Raw genomic sequence first — 21426 nt, forward strand, 5'->3', positions numbered from 1 at the left:
CCACAGGTGGGTTCTGGCCTTAGAAGACCAAGATTCTGAAGTCATAGTCCCGCACTTTAAAGCCTCTCCGTTAATGTCATCATCACAACATAATGAAACTATAATAAAGAGGACTGAACAATGACTGAGAATTCGGGGGGGGGGGGAAGAAAAAAGAGAAAAGGGAAGAGCTGGTAGTGAGAGAGCAAAATCCGAATCACAGGGTGGCAGAAAGAGAGGAGTGAAGGCAGTGAAAAGGAAATCAGGAGTGAGAGGACAAAGAAATGAATTAGAACATCTTCATCTTTTTACTGACAGGTAGCTGTATCACAATTGCAACACAGGCTACCAGCTATGCTGCATGAATATTAGGTGGGCTTCTGTGGGACATCTGGTGCACCCTTAGGCTGGCATTTTAAAAACACTCCAGCAAACGCCCTTGTCCTTTCCGCACAAGGAAACGACACCATCACAATGAGCTATGTCGGATATTAATGCCATTCGGCAAAGCTAATGGACTAAACTCAACCATATCAGGGAGGACCATGCCCCTTAAGGAACAGCGTGCCCAGGGGGGGCTCACCATTTGAGATACAGAAGGTAAAGAGGAGGATGGGTGCCGGGGGAGAGAGTTAAGAGGAGTCTCATATCTCCAGCACAGCATTAATGAGTCTTCTGAAGTCTGATGTGTTGGTTTTTAAATATTCAGCCTTGTGGTTCTGGCATGGACGAGGAAATCCATGGGGGCAATGCACGCCATTAACAGCTTAGCAACCCTTGGTTAACTTGTACTCAGAGGACAAACGCCTGGCCAAAAAAAAAATAATAATAATTATTGAGAACTAAATGAGAATTTTGTCTACTCAGAAATGTGCCAGCTGTTTCGTGGCTGAGGCAAGTTGCCCTGCTCCACATGTAAGGTGGGAGCCAATGATATTCTAAATGTCAATTAGATCGTGGCATTCGGTGAAAAGATTTCACAAATTAGGAAACGCGTGACAATCGAAAAAGTATCCAGCGATCAGCAGCGCTTTTGAGAGGATTTGTTGAGCATTTCTAGGAAAAACAAACAAACAAAAAAAAAAAAACACATGCTCATTATTTTTTCTTACAACAGCCAGATGGGGAGATTAACACCACCCTTGTGTATGAACACTGAATATGTAGCCTCAGTATAGCCAGCTTAAGTTTGAATGGCTCTGTTCAGAGGTAATAATAACAGTTTAAAGGTAGGGTAGGAGATCCTGGATTTTGAGTCCAGCGAAGCTGCATTTTGAAAATACACAGGTAAAAAGTCCCAACCCTTTTCTTCACTTTCCCCCCGAAGGCACGCCTCTAGAGTACATGAACGAGCACGAAGGTGCACGAGCGCTGTTCTGACAGCAAGCATCGATCGTTGCCGTATTTAGTATTTAGTATTTCGTTTATGCTAACTATACGTTTAATAATAATAGGTGCTAGCCAAGATGGCTCTAGTTTAGCTTCCTGCCAAGCTTCTGGGCGCGTAATTCGTTCACGGAGCAGGGTACGCGCACGGGGGGCGGGGCGTGGGGGGAGGGAGGAGCAGATTGCAGTTTGATAGACGGCATCAGTATCCAATCATTGTGAACGGTCCGTTCACAATGATTGGATACTGTTTTTCCTAGATTGTACGTTCTAGAGGCCACTAAAACTTTTCATATTTGTGTCAAAACTTTTAATTAATTGGTTGCAATGGGGGTGTGAAGAGTATTTCAAGCAATTTGTAAAAAAATGTTCCAGAAAAAGATCCCCTACCCTGCCTTTAACAGCCCCTCTAAAGCTCACAAATTAACACACTATTTCCCTTTTAATCGGCACTTAATGATTAAATACCAGGATATTTCTTGGCCGGAAATAGCTGCCGAACAACCAGTGGAAACTCAGGAAGATTTTTTTTTAAACTTTTCAACCAAGCTAACCATTTGCTGGTTCCATTTATAAACCTACTGCACACAGATATTGGTAAAAGGGCCCTACCGTAACCTCTCTCAGTTGTCCCTGTATTTCATCTCGGTCCTGACGACACAGTTTGAGCATCTCCTGCACTTCGCGATCCTTCCTCATCCTGCTGTCCTCCACTGTGGCCTTCAGGCCGTCCAATTCCTTCCGATGCACCTCTCTCTCAAGCTGCAGCTGCCGGCCCAGAGAAGCCCGCTCTTCCTGCAGAGCTGTCACCTTGGCTTTAAGCTCCGAGGCGCCCCTCTGCAACTCCTTCCTGGCGCTCTCCTCCTCAGCCAGCCGCTGAGAGAGCTGCGCGTGTGCTGTGGTCGTCTGCTTAAGGGCAGCCTGGAGCTCAGCTTGTGCGTCCTGGTCCCTCAGACACCGACGGGCTTGGGTCTCAGCTTGCTCCTGTAACTTCTGGTTCTCTTCTCTCAGCCGGGCTTGGAAGGCGACCTGATGCTGAGTCTCCTGCTCCAGGGCAGCTGAAGCCTCCCTCACCTGGGGTTAGGAGCCTCGTTAGGATTTATCAGCTCGATTTAATCACTCAAAAGGTGCTTTGTTACATTAGTTTCCATTTTAAGTTGAAAAGGTAATGCAGGCATTCTAATGAGTTCAGTACAAGTTGAAGGAACAACATGGATTTCTATGCACATCGCTCAATGAAAACCTGAATGGTTTCAAAACTGTTTTGAAATTCCATTTCTGGATGTTGAACCACACACCTCTCGGATTTCCTGCTGCAGTGACAAGTGGCGCTGCTGAGTCTCCGACAGCTCCACGCCCTTGCGGTGGAGCTCTTCTTCGCGCTGGGCCAAGCGGCCCAGTATATCAGCAAGTTCCCTGCGGGCAGCTTCGGCCTGCTGGCTCAGCGCCTTCAGCTGGGCCTGTGAGGTCTCTCGTTCCCTGGCTGCCTGGAGGGAGAGAAAAATCAAGGGATGGGAGCAAAAGAAGGAGGGTGGTTAGGGAGGGGAAAAAGGCAAATGAGGAATGACAAATGAAGAGGAGGATGGCGTACACAGAGGAGTTCTAACAATAATGATGAGAGGAAGAGAAAAAGTGACAGAAAGACCGAGGGAGAGAAACATATGCAGTACCAGCTCTCAGCTGATAGGAAAATGCTAACACTCAGCGTTCTGATAAGGGACAATGGTCAGGTCTGTTGAAGGCAGATTGCTTTTAATGCTCCAGCTTTGACTGGAATTTGCAAAGACTTTGCTGCTGCTCAGAGCCTAATCATTTAATTGAGCACTTGATTCTCTTCCCTAATTCATTAAGAGGGCAGAAATTATTCTGTAATGAATTCGCATCACAGAGAATGTGCCAGGTGGGAGTCTGTCCTTCTTTCTGTGTCTGTTAGAGGAGGCACGACGGTGCTGACTGAGTTTGGAGGCGACTCCCTCTGTTCAAACTGACTGAAAGTCACTGGGAGGTGACTTTTTAACCTAAAGATAGGAACTGTCAACTATTTGTTATCTAACTAAACCCAATCACTGTGTCAAACCAAGAAAATTTACTTTTTTGGGGGGGTAATCTCTGCCAAGCCTCACCAAAAAAAGAACAGGCATATTAATGATGGTTGCGATAGACTTGAGTGAAGGTCCTGCTGTAGCACATCTTTAATTTAATTAATTCCACCTTTAATTCTGTGACAAGTCAAAATGTCCGCGCTGAAAACAACCTATTCACCCCCACTCCACATGAAAACTTCACTCTCACCAGGTAATCAAATTTAAGTCCTAAATACAAATATCTCCCACGGGGTAAAATAAACTAAACATCCTCTCTAAAGCTCAAAAGGTTTTGTCCCTCAAGGGGAAGTTAAAGGGAGTTTGTTAACAGAAGAAGATGTTAGGACACAATGCAAAGTCACAATCTAAGCGAACAGTCCTCCTGACCTTCCATGTTTTATAGAATGGGACTATCACAAAGAGCTTATTTTATCTTTTTAAATAAATTTTAAAATACAGCTTATGAACAGAGCTATAATATATACATTTCCAAAAATGAATTCAAAAGTAGTGTATATCTTTTAGCATTTAGTTTCATTTTAAATGTACTGCCATATGAATGAAAGTGCCATAACATTTGTTGTGCAAACACTTTTAACATCAGCATTTTTATGTAGTTTTTATGTAGAAGCCTCGCTCCACTGTCTGTTTCATTGAATGACTTGCTGGTATCAATCGTGTGTTTTGCCTTTAAGTGATATTTTAGACTGGACCTGCTACGGTGAGAAGACAATTCAACTTGGCAGTGTTTACAGATGACTTTGGTTCTGTCGACTCCGCCGTCTGGAAGAGTAAAAGTTCCGTACCCTTCTCCATGTTTGGTGGATCCGCCAATTACTTTCTTCTCCAGTTCCACAGCAAACAGCAACAGACTTTTACAAAATAAAAGCCTGTGAGCAACAGACTTTTACAATAATAAAATAAATAATAAAACCTGTGTTAATGCGCGATAAAATATTTATCAGCGTTAAATAACTAACGAGTTAACGCGATAATAACAGGTTAACTCACCCAGCCCTAATATATTATATATATGATATCAGAGAACCGTTAACGAGCTGTTAGCAGTTTTGAGGTGTAAGTTGTCCAAAATGCCAGTTTTACATGTCAATATTCTGTCAATTACTGTAAAGAGTACATCCACTGATTTATTCTGAGTTGCACAATTACAGAGCGTTCCGCTTCAAACTGTGTTTCCTTCGCCACCCAAGGGAGTCCCCACCGAAGCATTACTGATTCTACTTCTAACACAACAAAGTAAGTTAGAGGCTTACGCGTAATATGCCCGTAAATGAAGAGTTATTCATGCAATAATTAATGTAACTCTGAAACACTCTGAAAGAAAGCCTCCTCATTTGCTCAAAGAACCCTGAAACACATACAGGAATGTAAAAGAGGAGACGGATAAATGTAAAAAGAACACTTGGACATAAATGAGCCTCAGGGAAACAAACAAGGGGAAAGCGTAAAGGGAATATAATAGAGGCATAAATCCATCCTCTAGATTAAAAAAAAACAAAAAAAAACAGCAACGTGTACAGTGATTTCATTTAGAAACACATTGTAAACATACAATAAAATACATGAATAACAATGTTTGTGGAGAATAAATTCAGGGAAAATGAGCAGAAAAAAATAACGCAGGTATGAATGCAGGGTTAAAAGAGAACACGTGTAAATTAATGAATAAATTGTTAAATCAATAATTGTAATTGAAAATTAAATGGCCAAATAAGCTGGAGTAGTAACACGTGGTCGAATAACAACATTTGGTGACTAAAGCTGAAGTTATGTTAGGACACCAATTCCAAAAAAGTCTAAACGTGTAAAAACATAAATGAAAACAAAATACAACAATCTGCAAAACTCATCAACGAATATTTCGTCCATGATAACGCAGAAAAATATGAGCCGCTTAAACTAAGACGTTTGGCAATTTCGTGAAGAATATTAGCTCATCCTGAATTTGATGGCAGCAACGGGCTTCAAAAGGTTGGGACAGAGATGACAAAAGACTGAATTTATTTAGCTGCTTCTGTCTTGTGTCATGTTTCAGCAAACACTGTTAAGGGGGCTCCATGTTTATGCATCTCAGCGCTGCTTTTGACACAGTCAAACACAGACCGGATAACTGGGTGGGACTCTAAAGTTCCACTTCAAGGACAGAGACTAATTTGTGTCACTAGGTGCAAAATGAGCATGTGAAGTTCCTCAGGGTTAAATTCTGGGGCCTCTATTATTTGACACTTGCATGCTCCCACTGCCTCAGATCATGAACAGCACACAGATGCGCATCACCCAACCTTCCGAGGTTTATAACCCCTTACAAACACTCTTTAAGTGCCTTGAACGAACAAACAATGGGATGGTCCAGAATTTCCTTCAGTCAAGCAAAGACAGAACAGAGGTTACTGCCTTTGAAGGCAAAGAAAAACAGTTGAAAATCTGTTGTCAACTGCAGTCTGTATTATTAAAAAAAGCACAAACCAAGCCAGAAATCTGGCTTGGTTTGTATACAAAATTATGGACTCGCGTCTAAACTTTAACTGCCATATCATGTCAGTTGTGAGGTCAGCCAACTTTCACCAGAAGAATATCGTATGGACTTATGTGTCAGACTGATTTAGAAAAGCCGGTCAGATGATTCAGAGTCCTCGCTAAGAAGAGAGAAGGGAATCATGTCACTCGTGTCTTGAGGTATCTGCGCTGGCTTGCTGTCAGTCAAAGAGCTGGTTTAAAACGCTGCTGGGGGTTTCTAAAGAATTTTAAACGGTTTCGGGCCAAACCACGTCTAAGATCTTGAGGTATGTTATGAACAGATTTGCCTTCTGTCCCCGGAGTCAGAACTAAATACAGAGATGCAGCTTTCAGTTTTTATACACCATGTATGTGGAACTCTCTTAAGACCTTCCTGTTCACCACTGCATCTAAAAAACTAATTTCATTCAATTAAAGGACTTTGATGAACAACTTTCACTGCACTGTACCTCACTCTGTTTTTTCCCCTTCATTCCAATGTAAAATTTCTTGTTTTTTAAGTTTTTATAATGCTTTTATGTACAATATAAAGCATTTTAAGTCTTCTTGTTGTCAAACTATGCTAGTTAAAGAAATTCGCCTTGCGATATAGCACGATGGAGCATGTTTTTGCCCGACCCCTTCTGTTAGACTTGGATAAAGACATGCCTCCCTAGCAGAAGGGGTTGTTGTGAGAGTGGCTTCATTACCATAGAAAAGATCATCTGTCACTCTGAAAAATGCCTTTGTAAGTTATCTTTGCCTTAAAGCTGACCGCCACATTCTTCTCTTCCAGACGTTATTAAACTATCCCCACCATCTTTGATGGATTTGTTTGGCTTCTACAACATAAAGGTTGTCTTCTTCACTTGGACAGAGGGTCCAATGGGACTGTGTTTTGTGGGTTCTGCAAAATTGAGTGTCCAGATATTTCCAGTGTATAATACAATGCAGATTGACATGCCAGAGGCTTTATGTTGGCTGACTGATAGGCATGTGCACGTCTCTTCGTCTGACAGACGGAGGCAGGCGAAAGCAGGGAAAATGCCACTTTCTTTATCAACAGGAAAGACACTCAACACATTATAGTCCTCTTAAGAGTTACATCCATTTTTACATCAAGTCTAAACTAGCCTTCATGTGTAAAATCAATAGAGTGCCCAATTTCAAGTGTGGGACTGACTTTTTGAAACCTAAAATGTACTTTTAGGAATACTCACTTTCGAGAATTAGGCAAAGGGAAAACGTTACTTTTTCCCAGCGTAAGAAAGTCGACATAACAATTACAAAAACTGTGACTGTAAATGTCTGCGATGTCAAAAACTGTGATGGACGCATCCGCTTCGACCAACCTGCACGGACTTGTTGGTATGAAGTTGGGCCGTGGCTCTCTCCTCCTCCAGCTCCTTCTCGAGCCTCCTGCACTTCGCCCTCCACTGGCGCACGGCCTCCTGGGCTCTCGTCTTAAGGTCGTCTCTGCTCCTCGTGCTCTCCTGCAGTAAGGCCTCCATCTCTCTCCTCTCCGTCTGCCCTCGGCTCTGAAAGGATGACACGATCTATGAATAAAGTCCAATCCTAGTTCTGTCTTCTTTTCATTCTGCGGGGTAAAATGTTTTCTAAGTCTAACATTGAAGGATGTCCTCACGGCAATATCTGATTTTCAATTCGTGACAGAATTTTATGATCTGGCGGCTCAAAAAAAAAAAAAAAAAAAAAAAAAAAAAGGGGGGGGGGGGGGGGGGGGCAGAAACAGCACGTTTCTAATTGAGATCAGTGTAGCGATTTATTAAAATATGTGCAGAGACAAACACAGTTTCTGAGGCTAAAACACTGTTTGCACAGTTCTAATGAGTTTGAAAATCAATATTTGGTCCGAGCACCTTTATTCTTCAACACAACCTGAACCCTGTTAGACAAGCTTTCCTGAAAATTTCTGTAAGTAGTCTTCAGGAATAATTCTACAGGCTTCTTGAAGGACATCCCAAAGGTTTTCTTTGGATGTTGGCTGCCTTTTGTTTCCGTTCTCTGTCAAAATGATCCACACTGCTTCAATAGTGTTGAGGTCCGGGCTCTGGGGAGGATTCATCCCTCCATAAGACCTGTTGCCACTGATTTTCAGTCCATTTCTTGGGTCATTTGGCATAGCTCAGCCTTTCCTCCCTCATTCCCTTCCTTACGAATGGCTTCTTGACAGCCACCATTCACTTTTAGATACTGTTCATCTTCTATAAGTTAGTTTCTTTCAGGCCTGCCACTTCTGTTTTATAACCTACACTTGTCCAGTTTCCTCACACCATGTCGAAGTATGCCGGGTTTTCATCTAAAAGCTCTTTGGGGATCGCCTTGTTGGGGCAAAAAACACTGTTCTGTGTCTGTCAAACTGTGATGTCTTTGACATTTTTGTAGATGAAACTAGGGAAATGGAAACAAATCGTGCGTTTTTGACAGGCTGCTCGTAACAAAGGACCCAAAGATACAAATATAAAATTGGCTCTTTGTAAGATGTGTAGACACAACACTGGTTCATCCGGCGAGTTAGGTGCCACTTTTATGCTCAAATGATTCATAAGTCGGCGTTTAATAGCATCACGCAAAAATCCATTTCTCTGAAAATAGTCATGTACAAGGACTGAAAATTAGTGAAAAAAAGCAGCCTATGTCCACAGAAAAACTTTGAGACCTAAAGCTCTCCTTTTAAATTACCTGTATGTCTTTGAGCTGGTCCAGCATTCGTAGCTGCTGTTGCTCACGCCCTGCAAGGTCCGATGACAATTCCTTGCATGTAGAGAAAAAGAAAGGTCAAGGATTGCCATTTGAGTAAATACTACTGCTGGTAGAGGGGGAAAAGAAAAAAGAAAAGCAGGGCAAAGGTTTACAGGAGATAATGGGTGTGGGGTTAAAAGATAAAACAAGAAAAGGGACCAAAGAGAAAAGGATATGATGGATTTTAAGAAAAGAGGAGTACAGGGCAGGTAGAGGTAGGGAGAGCAAATAGGGGGGAGGACACAAAGTTGGCAAAGAGGGTCAAGTTTGTCTAAAAACTGGATTATATATAAGCATGCTCAGAGTCGAGGTCTGAAAGGGGAGTTGTTCCAGTTTCCTTTCATGCCCCAGAAAAATCGCATCAAGCAAGGTTACCCTAAAATAACAAACCACCATTTAGGTATTTGCTAAACTGTTAGCTAGGAATAAGACTGTTAGTTCAGGGTAATTAGTCATCCAGTGATTAGTCTTAGACAAACTAAGACCGCTTCTCCTCATTATGCTTCCCTTTTTGCTTATTTAACACTAAAATGAGACAAATATATATATAAAAAAAAAAATTTGTACGAGTTGCCTCAGGTGATGCATGCAAACACCCACTTCATCTCTTTACACCTACTCTGCAGCGGGGGTGCTTAAATGCATTTTCAGCTATAGAATCACCAGGGATTACAGGATTGTTAAAAAAAAAAATAAAAAAAAAAAGCCTAAACTGAAGCCATTTCCGCTTTCGATTGAAGCCAACCACAATCAGGAATACCAAAGCTTATAATAGGAACGTGTTCCGCTCGTGAAGTGACACAGGTTTGAGAGGGACAATGACAGCTGGTTCACATCTGATCCCCTTATTCAAACAGTCATTCCATCTGATGAGGTTAAGAGGATCAAGCGACGCAGCGTTGGCAGAGGATTCCACCGCAGATGACAGACACCCGCGCGTTGAAATAACCCTGCTCAGGGTGACGAGGGCAGCACTGGCATTCGTGTTGTGATCATTTGCACTCATTTGCAGCCATGGGGATACTCATTTGGCTGCTTTTGCTGCATATTTTAAGGCAGTGGTTCACAAAGACCCCGCACACATCTCTAAGACTTTATCACCTTTCATAAAAAAATAAAAAATAATAACTGCCAGCTCGAGCTCGCATGCCTCCTTGATGTTTTGTGGCAGCCCGTTATGGCCTTTTGCTTTTGTTACAAGCCGCTGAAGTCTGTCCCCCGGCAGGTAAGTAGTTGTGAACAGGACAATAACCTGAAATAGATGGATGGCTGGTCGGTGTGAGAAAGCGCGTCCCTTTGACGATCCAAAACTGTCTGAATGGGTTTGAGCTCGCCTTCACGGACGAGGAGTTCCGCGTTCTCAAGGTGGAAATTTCGAGGCTCAACACTCTTAAATCCTTTCACTTGTAAGCGCCAACATTTACTATGATGAGACTTCATTTACTACCAAATAAAGCTGCGAATACACGCACAGCCGCCAGATCGTTTCACCTGGAGTGGAAATTGTTGTAGCCCCCCCGTCTGACATTTTCATACGTTTGCGTACGAAAGGCATCTCTGAGGTGTGTGTTGTTCGATTTACGACACCTGCACCTCCTGTGTCTCATTTTAGAGATTCAATGTGTCCCTGAAGAGTGCAGCTTTGAAAACGCATCCGCACGCTGTTCCACTTTCGAGAATTCTTTTATATTCCTGCAAATCCATTCAACAAACGTGTACTTGTCCAACGCAACAACCAACATACCTGCGTGGAACAGCAGTGTTTGACACTCTTCATCCCCATCCACACTTTTGATGAAGCAGTAAATGTGTTATTATATTTGCACATGTGCAAATCCAATTTAAAACGAAAAAAAAAAAAAACTCAGCCTGTGATCTTTGGCGGCCCCCAGGCTGGGAGGTGCTGCTCTAAAGGAGAAAGTGAAAACACTGAAGAACAAAGGAGAGGCATGACACACATTCTCCTGTGGATTTCTCTGATACGCACCTTCACCTGTAGGCTGAGCTGGAGAATCTCCTTCTCCTTGCAGTCCAGAGCCCTCTTCAGTTCTTCGACCTCACTGAGAACGGAAGCTTTGCGCAGCTGAGCTCGCAGCTCTGCCACTTCTCTCTCCAGGTCCGAGCGATCTATGCCGACGCAAGCGAGCACACCAAGAGACAGACTTAAAATGACCAAAGACGACAGAGGTAGAACGAGAAAGTAGAACACAAGTAGAATAAATGTCTCTCAGACTGCAGGTTTACTTGTGGAGAGTTTTAAAATCTGAGGACCTCCATCTGAGAACAACTTATCAACTTAAGAACATATCCAGAATGAAGGGTTTCATGTCCCAAACAGATCAGGAGAAGCTGATTCATGCTTTCATTCCAGCAGACTTGACTAATGTAATGGTCTTCTGACTGGACTCCCCCAAAAGAGTCTCAAACAGCTGCAGCTCATTCAGAACGCTGCAGCCCGAGTTTTAACCAGAACAAAGAGATCAGATCACATCACCCCAGTTCTCAAGTCTTTACATTGGCTCCCGCTCAGATACAGAATAGATTTTAAAGTTCTGCTACTCGTCTACAAATTACGGAATGGTGTAGGTCCAGAATACATGAATGACATGCTAGTAGAGTATAAACCGAGTAGAGCTCTGAGATCTACTGACTCAGGTCAGATAGTGGAGCCCAGAGTTCAAACTAGACACGGCGAAGCAGCTTTTAGCTGTTATGCTGCACACAACTGGAACAAACTACCAGCAGAACTGAAATCAGCCCCAACTGTAAGCACTTTTAAATCCAGGTTAAAAATATTTCTCTTTCGGTGTGCTTATGGTTGAGTTCCTTTAAATATTTTTAAGGCATAATGCTATAAATCCTCTTAATTGTTTTTTTTTTTGTTTGTTGTTTTCTTAATTGTTATATATATATATATATATATATATATATATATATATATATATATACACATCCCCTCTTCTTTGATTGCTTTTAACTGTGTGTTTTAATTTTTATTCTATTTCTTTAAATTGCTTGTTTTTATGCTGCTTTATGCTGTTCTTTTAAATACCTTGTCTTTATGTAAAGCACATTGAGTTGCCTGTAATATGAAATGCGCTATATAAATAAAGATGCCTTGCCTTGCCCAAAAGCAGAATGGGAGGCAGAGCCTTCATTTATCAGGCATCATGACATTATCGTTGGAATTAACTTGGGTTTCTCTTTCTCAGCAGGTCTCCCTGGTCTGGCTCTGATAGAGGTTTCTTCTCTTCACCATCACCTCCTGCATGCTCAGGTTGGGAGATTTTCTTTTTCTTTATTGGCTCCGAACTGAGCGTAAAACGTCAGGTAAAACAAATCGGTAATCCATTCTTTTTCCTGTTTCCTCTGCCTTCGATCCCCCCCGAGACGTCGCTACTTGACCCTCGCAGCTCACCTCTTCCCACTTCCCGGACAGTGTGGTTCCCATGGAGCTGAGCGCTGAGCTGAGACGTCTCCAGTTGTTCTCTCTGAAGCGCCATCGCCTCCGTCCTCGTCCTCAGCAGCTCACTGCGCATATCCCCCACCTAGTGTTCATCAGCAGAGCGAGCAGACACAGACGAGACATCTAACTGACAGTGGGTAAAATAAACAGTGAGGGTGCCTTCACAGGTTCCCGTTTTGTCCCGCGATGTTTGCTGCACATTTGCACACTTTATCAGGTGGAGAACCAGAAACAAACCTGCTGAACGAGGGACTCCCTGCCGTCCTCCGACTGCTGCAGTAACCTCCTGGCTCTCTCTAGCTCCTGCTCCATCTGAGGACAACAGAACAATTCTGAATCTGATGCGAAGGCAGTGTGGAATCTAAATATTTAACCATTTTGTTGATGCATAAAATTGGAATAAAAAAAAAACAAAAAAAAAAAAACACAAAAAAAAACGTAAATCTACAATCCCGATTCTTAAAACGTAGGGACGCGATGAGAAATTAAAAGTCCCGTGCAGTGAATTCAATGACAGAATCATGTCTGTTTATGGCCTAAAGATTTTTGAGGCCTTTTTTTTTTTTTTTTTTTACCCGTCTCCATCATTTGCGATGGAGTAAACGTGCTCTTTGGAATTGAACACTGGGAAGCATAATTCGGAAACTGCTCCACAAATTGCAGACAAAGTTTTTTTTGCAGATCACTGAACCTCTGCCCATCCTTACTCCCGAGAGACTCTGCCTCTTAAAAGTGTTCTCTTTAAACCCAACCATAGCAACAATGAGCCATCGTCATTTAGCCATGAAGCACTTACTTTTCCCACCTTTGTTGCCCCCTTCCTAACATGGCGGAGACATGCTGCTGCCGTCGAGAGAAGCTAATATTTTTCAAGAAACAGCCGAGTCTCACTTCCTACATTTTGTGTGCTCTATGCTTTGTTGGTTTATGAGATTTTCGTATCATTGGATGGTTTCACACGATTTACATAGTATTTCTGGAATTGGATTGTAGATTCAAGCCAAAAACTTTTGGAAATATTTTCTTGCCCTTTATTTGTTTTTTTCCCAGTAAAATTGCGCATTAAAAAAAAAAAAAAGGAAGCAAACCCACGATAAATATATATCAAACTTCCACAAAGAGGAGTTCATTTTCGATTTTTTTTTTTAAAACAAGATGCATTCACCTTGGATTTCTCCCTCTCTGCCCTCAGTAGCCTGGCTGTCGTGGCGTCCTCTCTCTCGTGGGCTTGAACTTGGCGCTTCCCAAAAGGCTACAGGACACAGACAAAAATCCCTTACAGACCACAGCGGAAGACCAATGACAGAATGCAACAACCAACCAGCAACCCCCCCCCCCAATATCTCGTCTTCTTGGAACAAGACACTGGCATCATGGTGGATTTGAACAAGAGCTTAGATCCCACTCGTTCTGAGCAGGCTGCGGTGATGACTTACCGGCTGCTTGCAATAACATCTACCCAAGTGACTCATCATCTGTTTGATTCACAACACAGCGGGCCCATTGGTGGGGAATGAATGTGCCCCCTGCTCTCCCTCCTCTCCTGCTCTTTAACAGAAGAAGAGATTATTTTCCTCTTCGTTTCCTCTTGGTTGTTTATTTACCCTTAATTTTTGTACAAATGCATTATCTCCCACCGCCCCGGGGCCCTGCCAGGGTCCCATTAGAGCACTACGGGGGGAAGAGGGATGCAAATGAAGTGGTGGCTCCTATCATTACGCAGCATGTTCAAAACTCATGCGTGCAAGGGTTATTGGCCGGCATGCAGCTACACAGCGCCCCCCTGTGGTTCTCCAACTAAATGCAGCAGGCATGGCAGATGGAAACAAGACAGTCGCAAGAAATACTGCATCAGTGATTTTAAACATTAACTGACATCCTGCTGATAAGTGTGCGATAGCGGCAACATAGCGATGAAGCCATCAGTCTGCATCACTGAAGTAAAGTCAATGATAAAACTCCATCAGCTAAAAATGCTTTAGACTGAACATCTCGCATTCAGCTGTCAAGTTGCATTCCTTCACGTATAATTTCTGTTTAGAAAACTCACTCCTCTTTCTAGTCAACATTCTAAGGAAAGGGGGGGGGGGGGGGGGGGGGATTTGCTGCATGGGTTATAAGGCCCCTTAAGTCATGTATGATCCAAGATAAAGGGATACACAATATCAAAACATATCCCACATGGGGGGGGGGGGGGGGTCAAAATAGGCTTAATAGGCAAAAAAAGCTGAATACAACAGAACTATTTTCTGTGTCCTGCTACTATTCAACCCGAACGGAACGGAAAACACGGTGGGTGATAAATCATTACTCTTTGATGAAAATCAAACTACCAATTACCCAAGTTGGTGCAAGTGCCCTTTATGTCATCGAACAGGCAAAGAGGCACTCCCCTCCGCTGGCTGTGTCTACACCACCCGTTTTTAGATAGAACCGAGCTGCTTCGGGCAAAACCCATCAGACTCCAAGTGGTCCAACTGCATTTTGAAGCGATGCATCCTAAAAAGAAGGTTATTTGTGACAGTTTGTGACGTTCTCTGCGGTTGCGTTCGCGAGCATGTGATGGAAAACACGTTGCACTGGATTACCAATGCACTGGAGCCAGAACGGGAAGTCTTGGGAAAACTGAGCACCAATAAACTGCGGAAATGCCAACATTCTGCACAAGAGTGGCCAATCAGCACTTAGTGCCGCTGTAAATCCTCATCCTGACTGAACGCGAGCGAGCGATTGATTGATTGATAAAAAGTGATTAGAATGCGTACTTTTCAATCAGCCTGTCCTGACATGCCGCGAGCGATGGTTCATGACCCCAAACACCTGTACCACAAAGATCTGAACCGAAGGGAGCCAGAGAACTCGGTGTTTGAAGTGAATATTTACTGAACCAATAGAATCACTCCCGACAAAATCGTCATGCTGCATTTTAGGACACCCTCGCAAAATTTAGTCGTCGTATCGCGTCAGTTTCGCTCGCTCGCTTTCAGTCAGGATGAGGTGTAAATCCGCTATTACGCACAGGAAAAGTGCTCCTGACATTCTGTCATCAGCAGTGTACCTCGATATGCGGAGAATGACTAAACCGATACGATTTGGGAAATTTACTGGACAAGCGCGTCCAGCAGAACTGTCCAAAAGAAACAGGTGACAGCCACATAAGTAAGTTTCTCTCTGAGCATCTTAGCATTGAAACTTGTGATCCCTCCAAATAATTTGAGACAATTCAGCTTGACTTTGAGTAAAATTAGCTGGAAATGATTTGATATATTCTTATTTAAGGCTGTGCATTGGAAACTACGCTTGATGTGATGTCTAACGTTGGCCTGTTTGTTTTTGAGGACCTCTCTATCGGTCAGACTCGCTTGTTTACATGCATTTAAAAAGTCCAGTTTGGATCGAACTAAAACAAAAGTTAAATTTTTGTTCCCAGTTTCACGTAAAACATGCTTCGTGTAAACGCATTTGTTTAACGTGCTTTGTCCTCGGAGGTCCCGCTTCACTTCTCGCTTCTGAACCCATGTGCTTTCCTGACCGCTGCAGGCTCTTGTCTGACGCTCTTTATGAATGAAAGGCAATGTGCGGCGGATGTGAGGAAAGAAAAAGAGTCACCTCCTGCGGCTCGCCAGACACGGCCCCCCGCTGTTCCGGCCGCCTCTCCCTCTCCGCGCTCCTTCGCTCGTCTCTCTCCAGCTCCTGCAGACGCCGCTCCACATGAGACGACACCTGCACAGACAAGAGGAGCGAGGACGCCTCGGGTCACGCAAACATCAGCGGCGAGCGGGCGGCGGCAGGGATGTGATTAATGAGCAGACAGGAAATTAAGGTGTGGGCGACCAAAAAAAAAAAAGAAAGAACGAAAGAAAGAAATCTCTCTGATAACAGACTGGAAGTAATGCGTTCAAGATGCGACAGCTCCCGGTCTAATCAGGAAGCGGCGCATCCACCTGGAAGGGACAGTTAATACTTTTATCTTGCAACGTCCACAGACAGGACGAGATAAAAAATATTAAACACATCGGCTGTCATGTGCAGCAGCCCGTTTGTCACGGTGCTGATGGTGAAGTGAGGAGCTATGTGCCTGGAAATCAAAATGAAATATTTGCAAGAGTCGGGCCTGTAAAGCTCCATGCACCAGCTATTTCTACTCGGAGAGAAAAACATCTTCATATTCCACGTTTTACAGCAGCTTTCGCCAGTCAAAGTTTGTTTTGTGATGTTCTCGAATTCAAGATGTATTGGCATGGAAATCCGCAGCCACAACTCACCGAGTCCTGTCTTTGGGAGGCTGTCATGTGCTCCGTGAAGCTCTCCATCGCCCGCCTGGTGTCGATATCAGACCTGCAAAACAAAACAGACGAGCCCGACCGCCTGAAAACACTCACGCAGCAGAGCTCTCGGCGGTTTTTTAAAGATTCTTTTCCCAAGATGTCATCGATCAGAACGTGAGCGTATAATTTGACGCCACGAAAAAGAATAATTGTTCAGCTGCAGATGTTGAAATACGGCTGCGGATCGATCCGCTCTGGGACGGCGGCGCTCGGAAAGGGGAGAGATTTTTTAATAACTTCAAAAATGTCAAAATTCCAATCCACGCTGAGAGAAATATCAGCCACCTTCCGACTCGGCCGCACCATGTTTTCAAGTTTTCAAGGACACCCCCCCCACCCCATCAAAGAGATTTAAAGACATGGAAACCGTGCATTTACTGACTGAGTTTAGGCAGAACCTTCAGTGCAGTGGGTATGAAAAGTAAAGGATCAGTATTCGAGACAGGTCGGCACCAACCCCAGAACTCAAGTTTGTGACATCAATACACAGCCTTAAAGAAATGACTGCATGAACATCTTCTTGCACTTGATGTGAATTATTTAAACCATCATGTTCTTAATTAGAAAAACATCCAAACTTTGCTTCGGAATTCTAGTAAACACTCGATTTGTGTTTAATTTAAATAAGCAGTTGAAGAGTCTCTTTTAGCTTCAAACGCTGTTTCACTTTGTTAATATGCTAAAGCTGTAATAATGAGCATTCATTTCATTCATTCAGACTTTGATATGTTAGAATAAACATCTTCACTGTTCGGGCCCATTGTCGCCATTTGAGGGACGGAATCTTTTTTAAACGCTTCTTAACTGTAGCGAACAACTACTTAGACACAACTTTGCTTTGTCTAATGATTAAATCCTACTGCACAGCGCTCACAAAACAATACCCAAGACTCTTTTAAGTTGTGAAACCATGCATCTGTTCGCATAATGACAGTGGCACCTTAATTCAGCTCCCAGCGAGCCACCTGTTGGTAGGACAGGTAGCGACCTCAGCCATCAGATACCTGTTTCTCCGGAGAATCTCTCTGTCCAGGTCATGGGACAGTCTCTGCTGGTCAGAGCGAAGATCCCGCAGCGACTGGTGCAACTCGTGGATCTGCGCAAGACGGCCACAAAACAATAATTACTGAACACAAAACGGCAGACCCATCAGCCAGCAAAACAGAGCTCACTGCAGGTTCAATGCAACCATCAGTGAAGACACGCTATCGCCTACTGAGAGGGGAAAAACTCATCTGAACAGCAGCTCAGTAGAAGGAAATCCTACAAAAACTCAATTTAGCTCATCAACATCTGCAGAGGACATATTTCATTTATGCTGCTGAGTCTGTGTGCCCTCCAGTGGCAGCTTTTTGAAACTACAGAATTGGGCAAATGTCTTGAGCCGCCTCTCATTTCTTTATCTAGAGCCAGTAAAAAAAAAAAAAATAATAATTTTAAAAAGGGAACAGGTGCAGTGATTTAAAATGTACCCACATCTATGGAAATGCGGTACATAAGGCAAAAACTGACTTTCAATCTCATTAAAACTGTGTATGAGCACCTTTATTCTTCAACACAGCCTGAACCCTCTTAGACGAGATTTCTTTCTTGAAGTAGTCTTAAGGAATAGTTCTCCAGGCTCCTTGAAGGACATTCCAAAGCTCTGTCAAGATGTTGCCACACTGCTTCAACAGTGTTTATGCCGTTCATCTGCTGTATTGTGTTTTTAGACCTGCCACTTGTTCTTTTTGTGCTCTGCTTCCCCAGATTTTCTAAAGGACAAATTGCACATCATGTGGATATACACCAAGATTTTTGGGCCAATAATTCTTTGGAATCACTTTGTTGGTGCAAAAACAATACCATTTTGTTTCTTCCAAGTGTCTTGCCTTTGGCATTTTTCATAGTCGCAACTTAAGAAATGGGCTGCTGGTAACAAAGTGTCGAAAGATATCATTCAAAATCGGTTCTCTGCCAAGTTGTCTGTTGCGTGTAGACACAACGCAGGCTCGTCCTTTGAGTGAGGGGGCCCTGAATGAGTGAACAGTGGGTTCATAAAACAAAATAAAAAAAAGAACAAAAAGGGACAGGTACGGGGACCGTGACTAGACTGACAGTTGGTGTCAGAGTGCCTAGAGAACTGTTGCTCAAGACCACTTTAAAAAGGTTACAAGAAAGGTTTTTGCCTCGCACTGCACACAAAGTGACACTGATTCCTTACATCCTCTCCGGCCAGGTTGGGGTCTTTGAAGCGAACGTTGGCGGACTGAGACCTCCTCTTCCTTCGCGGCGTGCTCGTGTAGTCCTTTAGCGGAGAGGTGGGACAGAAGCGCTGGTCCTCTAAAATCCCAAAGGTATAGATTTTAGGAGAGAATGTAGGCTGGTCATGAGAAACTAAACAAAAGATTCAGAAAAATCCTTAAAGGTGCACAGCTTTTCTGTTTTATCACCAGAAACAAAAAGGAGGCAGTTAACAGCAAATATTTTCTATCAAGTCTAATGTTTTTTTTTGTTTTGTTTTTTTACCTGATCCTGAGCCACCTTCCAGGTCACTGGTATGCAGGGTAGAGGCAGAAGCACTGCGAACCCCATTGGTTCTGCTCAGCCTCTGTGTCTGCAGCTGACTGATCGATTCCTCCAAATTCTCCCTAAGCTGCACCAAAAAGCAGAGTTTGACATTTTTTTGTTGTTATAGTTGCCATTGCAGTTTAGTCTTTTGATTTATTGTAATTTATTTCTTGATTCATTGCTTGATTATTGATTTTTGTGATGTTGTTTTTATTCTTTTTTTTCTCTCTCTCTCTCTCTCTGTCTCTCTCTCTCTCTCATTAACCCATTTGTTGTTTTATCCTGATAAGATACATTTAATTTTGTTTATTTATCTTAATGGTGAGGTTCTTGATAAGCCCTCCCAGGGTTTCTAACCTCTCCAGCACTGATTCATTGCAGCGTATCATTTATTATCTATTGTATATATATTATTTATTTATTTATTTTATTCTATTTCTTTCTTTTATGTGATATACTCTTGTTTGTAATGTTTTATTAAAGTGCAAACAAACAATAAACAACAAATAAATGCAAAATGTGTCTTTAACTCAAACAATTAGTAGTGGAGGTTTGTATCGATTCCAACAAAGCTTACATGAAAATGAAAGTCTAATAATCTGCATCTCTGAGGTGTGAGATCATTTTCAATTGAACAACAGTGAAGGAAACAGATGTCTCACCAGTGCCATGGCTCCAGCCTGATCATCTGTATGCTCCCTGTACTGACCCAGCATCCTGTCTACTTTGGTCAGGTTCCTACTGGTGTCCTGCCAGAGTGACCTTCAGTTAGTCATTGTGGAAAACAGGTAACATGTGCACATCTTCAACTAACTTTATTAGATATTTAAATGGATGCCAACGCAATGCAATTGTGAATCTGGAATGGTATGAGGTGACAGGAGGCTTTGGGGTGTGGTGGAGCTTCGTAATAAAGATTCGTGCTCAGTAGCTGCAGGTGTGTGAAAACACAAGCAGAGTACCTGTAACGTGTCCGCGAGGGTGCTGATTTTCTCTGAAATGTCCACGGCGCGACCGTCGCCTCCGCTCCCGCCGGCTCGGTCCCTGTCCCGGCCAGGTCTGCGGTGGGATTCACGCCCCCGAGGCCTGTGTCCGCGCAACCTGTCGTATGAGTCGGACCCACTAGATGTGTCCATAGTCGGAGACAAGTCACGGGGAGGCCAATTGAAACACGCCAGACGACGCGAATTGTGACGATTAGTGACCAGCACTAGGTTCGTCGGTGGAGAACGCTAACTGTTAACATTAACGTTCATCAGATTAACGAACATTGCATCTCTGCATTGTATCATTTTGACAGAGCAAAAATGCACGGGAGCTTTGTCATCGTTACTTTAACAACCAATTGAGACACAAAGCTATCTAACCAGCGGAGAACAACCATTCAAGCTGTCCTCATCCCAATAAATCTCTGTCCAAGACATTGTTGGGAGTGTTGCTCCTCCTGGTTAGCAACAAGTGGGAACTACAGAGAACGTTAGCTAGCTAGCTAACCAAACGCTAGCCAACTAGTTTAACCTTGTGATAACACTTTAAAAACCACAAGACAGAAGCAGGGAAAAGATGAAAACGCCAGGAATAAGTTCCACGGGAAACACCGCTGTCGCGCCGTGAGAGTGATAACCAACAGAAGAACAAGCCTCTACTCCACTGTGCTATGGCAACTTGAACTAGCCGCGTCTGAGCAGGGAAAACAACGGTCCGCAACCAGCTCCAAGGGACGCCGGGAAGTGTAGGCCGCCCACAATAGAGCGATGCGGGAATAAAATATGTGTGAACTACATTGTCCAAAGGTATGCATTTGCGCCACTGCTGCCGCTCTTCAGTGAGAAGAAAAACTGACAGTTAATCACTGTTAAACTCCCTTTTATATCGATACATGATTTAAAAATCCTAATTTTAATAAAAGTATTGATTAAGTGATATAATCTATATAGTCTATCTGACATGGAAAACGTCCCATTGCTGTAAAATGTGGTCAGTTATCAAATTCGAATCGTATGGTCTTTAATAGATTTTAAAACATTAGATAAAAACAGAGATAGTTTATGTTCCATAATCGTTTTAAACAAACCTCTAAACATTTCCAGTGCAAATAAAATCAATTTAGGACAAATCCTCTTACTGACCTCCCAAAGACTGGCTCGAAGTACAGGTGCACAGTGTGCGCACAAAATGCTGTTTCTTTTGTGTAATTTTTCTCTTGGTGCCTTATGGGTTCATAAGCTGCTGCGTTTCTGTGTTTAAACGTTGTAAGTTGGGCCATGGTGCCTCGCTTCTGGTAAAGCTTTAATTCAAATCCCTTAGCAAAAACTGGGAACCTGGAAAGTGAAAAACTCCCTCCCCTCGAGTT

General features: G+C 43.1%; 1 protein-coding gene across 2 annotated transcripts in view; it reads right to left on the minus strand.

The window, feature by feature from the left end:
* Positions 1 to 20738, minus strand: part of cep128 (centrosomal protein 128) — a 50546-nt gene extending 29808 nt beyond the window's left edge. For both annotated transcript variants that reach the window (XR_012768888.1, XM_075459090.1), the window contains exons 1-15: positions 20036 to 20738; positions 19736 to 19822; positions 19032 to 19158; positions 18727 to 18845; positions 17528 to 17619; positions 16461 to 16533; positions 15805 to 15918; positions 13361 to 13447; positions 12433 to 12507; positions 12148 to 12277; positions 10717 to 10856; positions 8670 to 8741; positions 7319 to 7504; positions 2664 to 2852; positions 1978 to 2439 (exon numbers count right to left, since the gene is read on the minus strand). Coding sequence is in view for 1 of the 2 variants with exons in the window: in XM_075459090.1 (XP_075315205.1) it covers positions 1978 to 2439; positions 2664 to 2852; positions 7319 to 7504; positions 8670 to 8741; positions 10717 to 10856; positions 12148 to 12277; positions 12433 to 12507; positions 13361 to 13447; positions 15805 to 15918; positions 16461 to 16533; positions 17528 to 17619; positions 18727 to 18845; positions 19032 to 19158; positions 19736 to 19822; positions 20036 to 20209 (2127 nt within the window). In the remaining variant the exon portion in view is untranslated. The remainder of the gene's footprint in view (positions 1 to 1977; positions 2440 to 2663; positions 2853 to 7318; positions 7505 to 8669; positions 8742 to 10716; positions 10857 to 12147; positions 12278 to 12432; positions 12508 to 13360; positions 13448 to 15804; positions 15919 to 16460; positions 16534 to 17527; positions 17620 to 18726; positions 18846 to 19031; positions 19159 to 19735; positions 19823 to 20035) is intronic.
* Between the last annotated feature and the right edge of the window lie 688 nt (positions 20739 to 21426).

Source organism: Odontesthes bonariensis, chromosome 24 (assembly GCF_027942865.1).
Source record: "Odontesthes bonariensis isolate fOdoBon6 chromosome 24, fOdoBon6.hap1, whole genome shotgun sequence".
NCBI lineage: Eukaryota > Metazoa > Chordata > Actinopteri > Atheriniformes > Atherinopsidae > Odontesthes > Odontesthes bonariensis.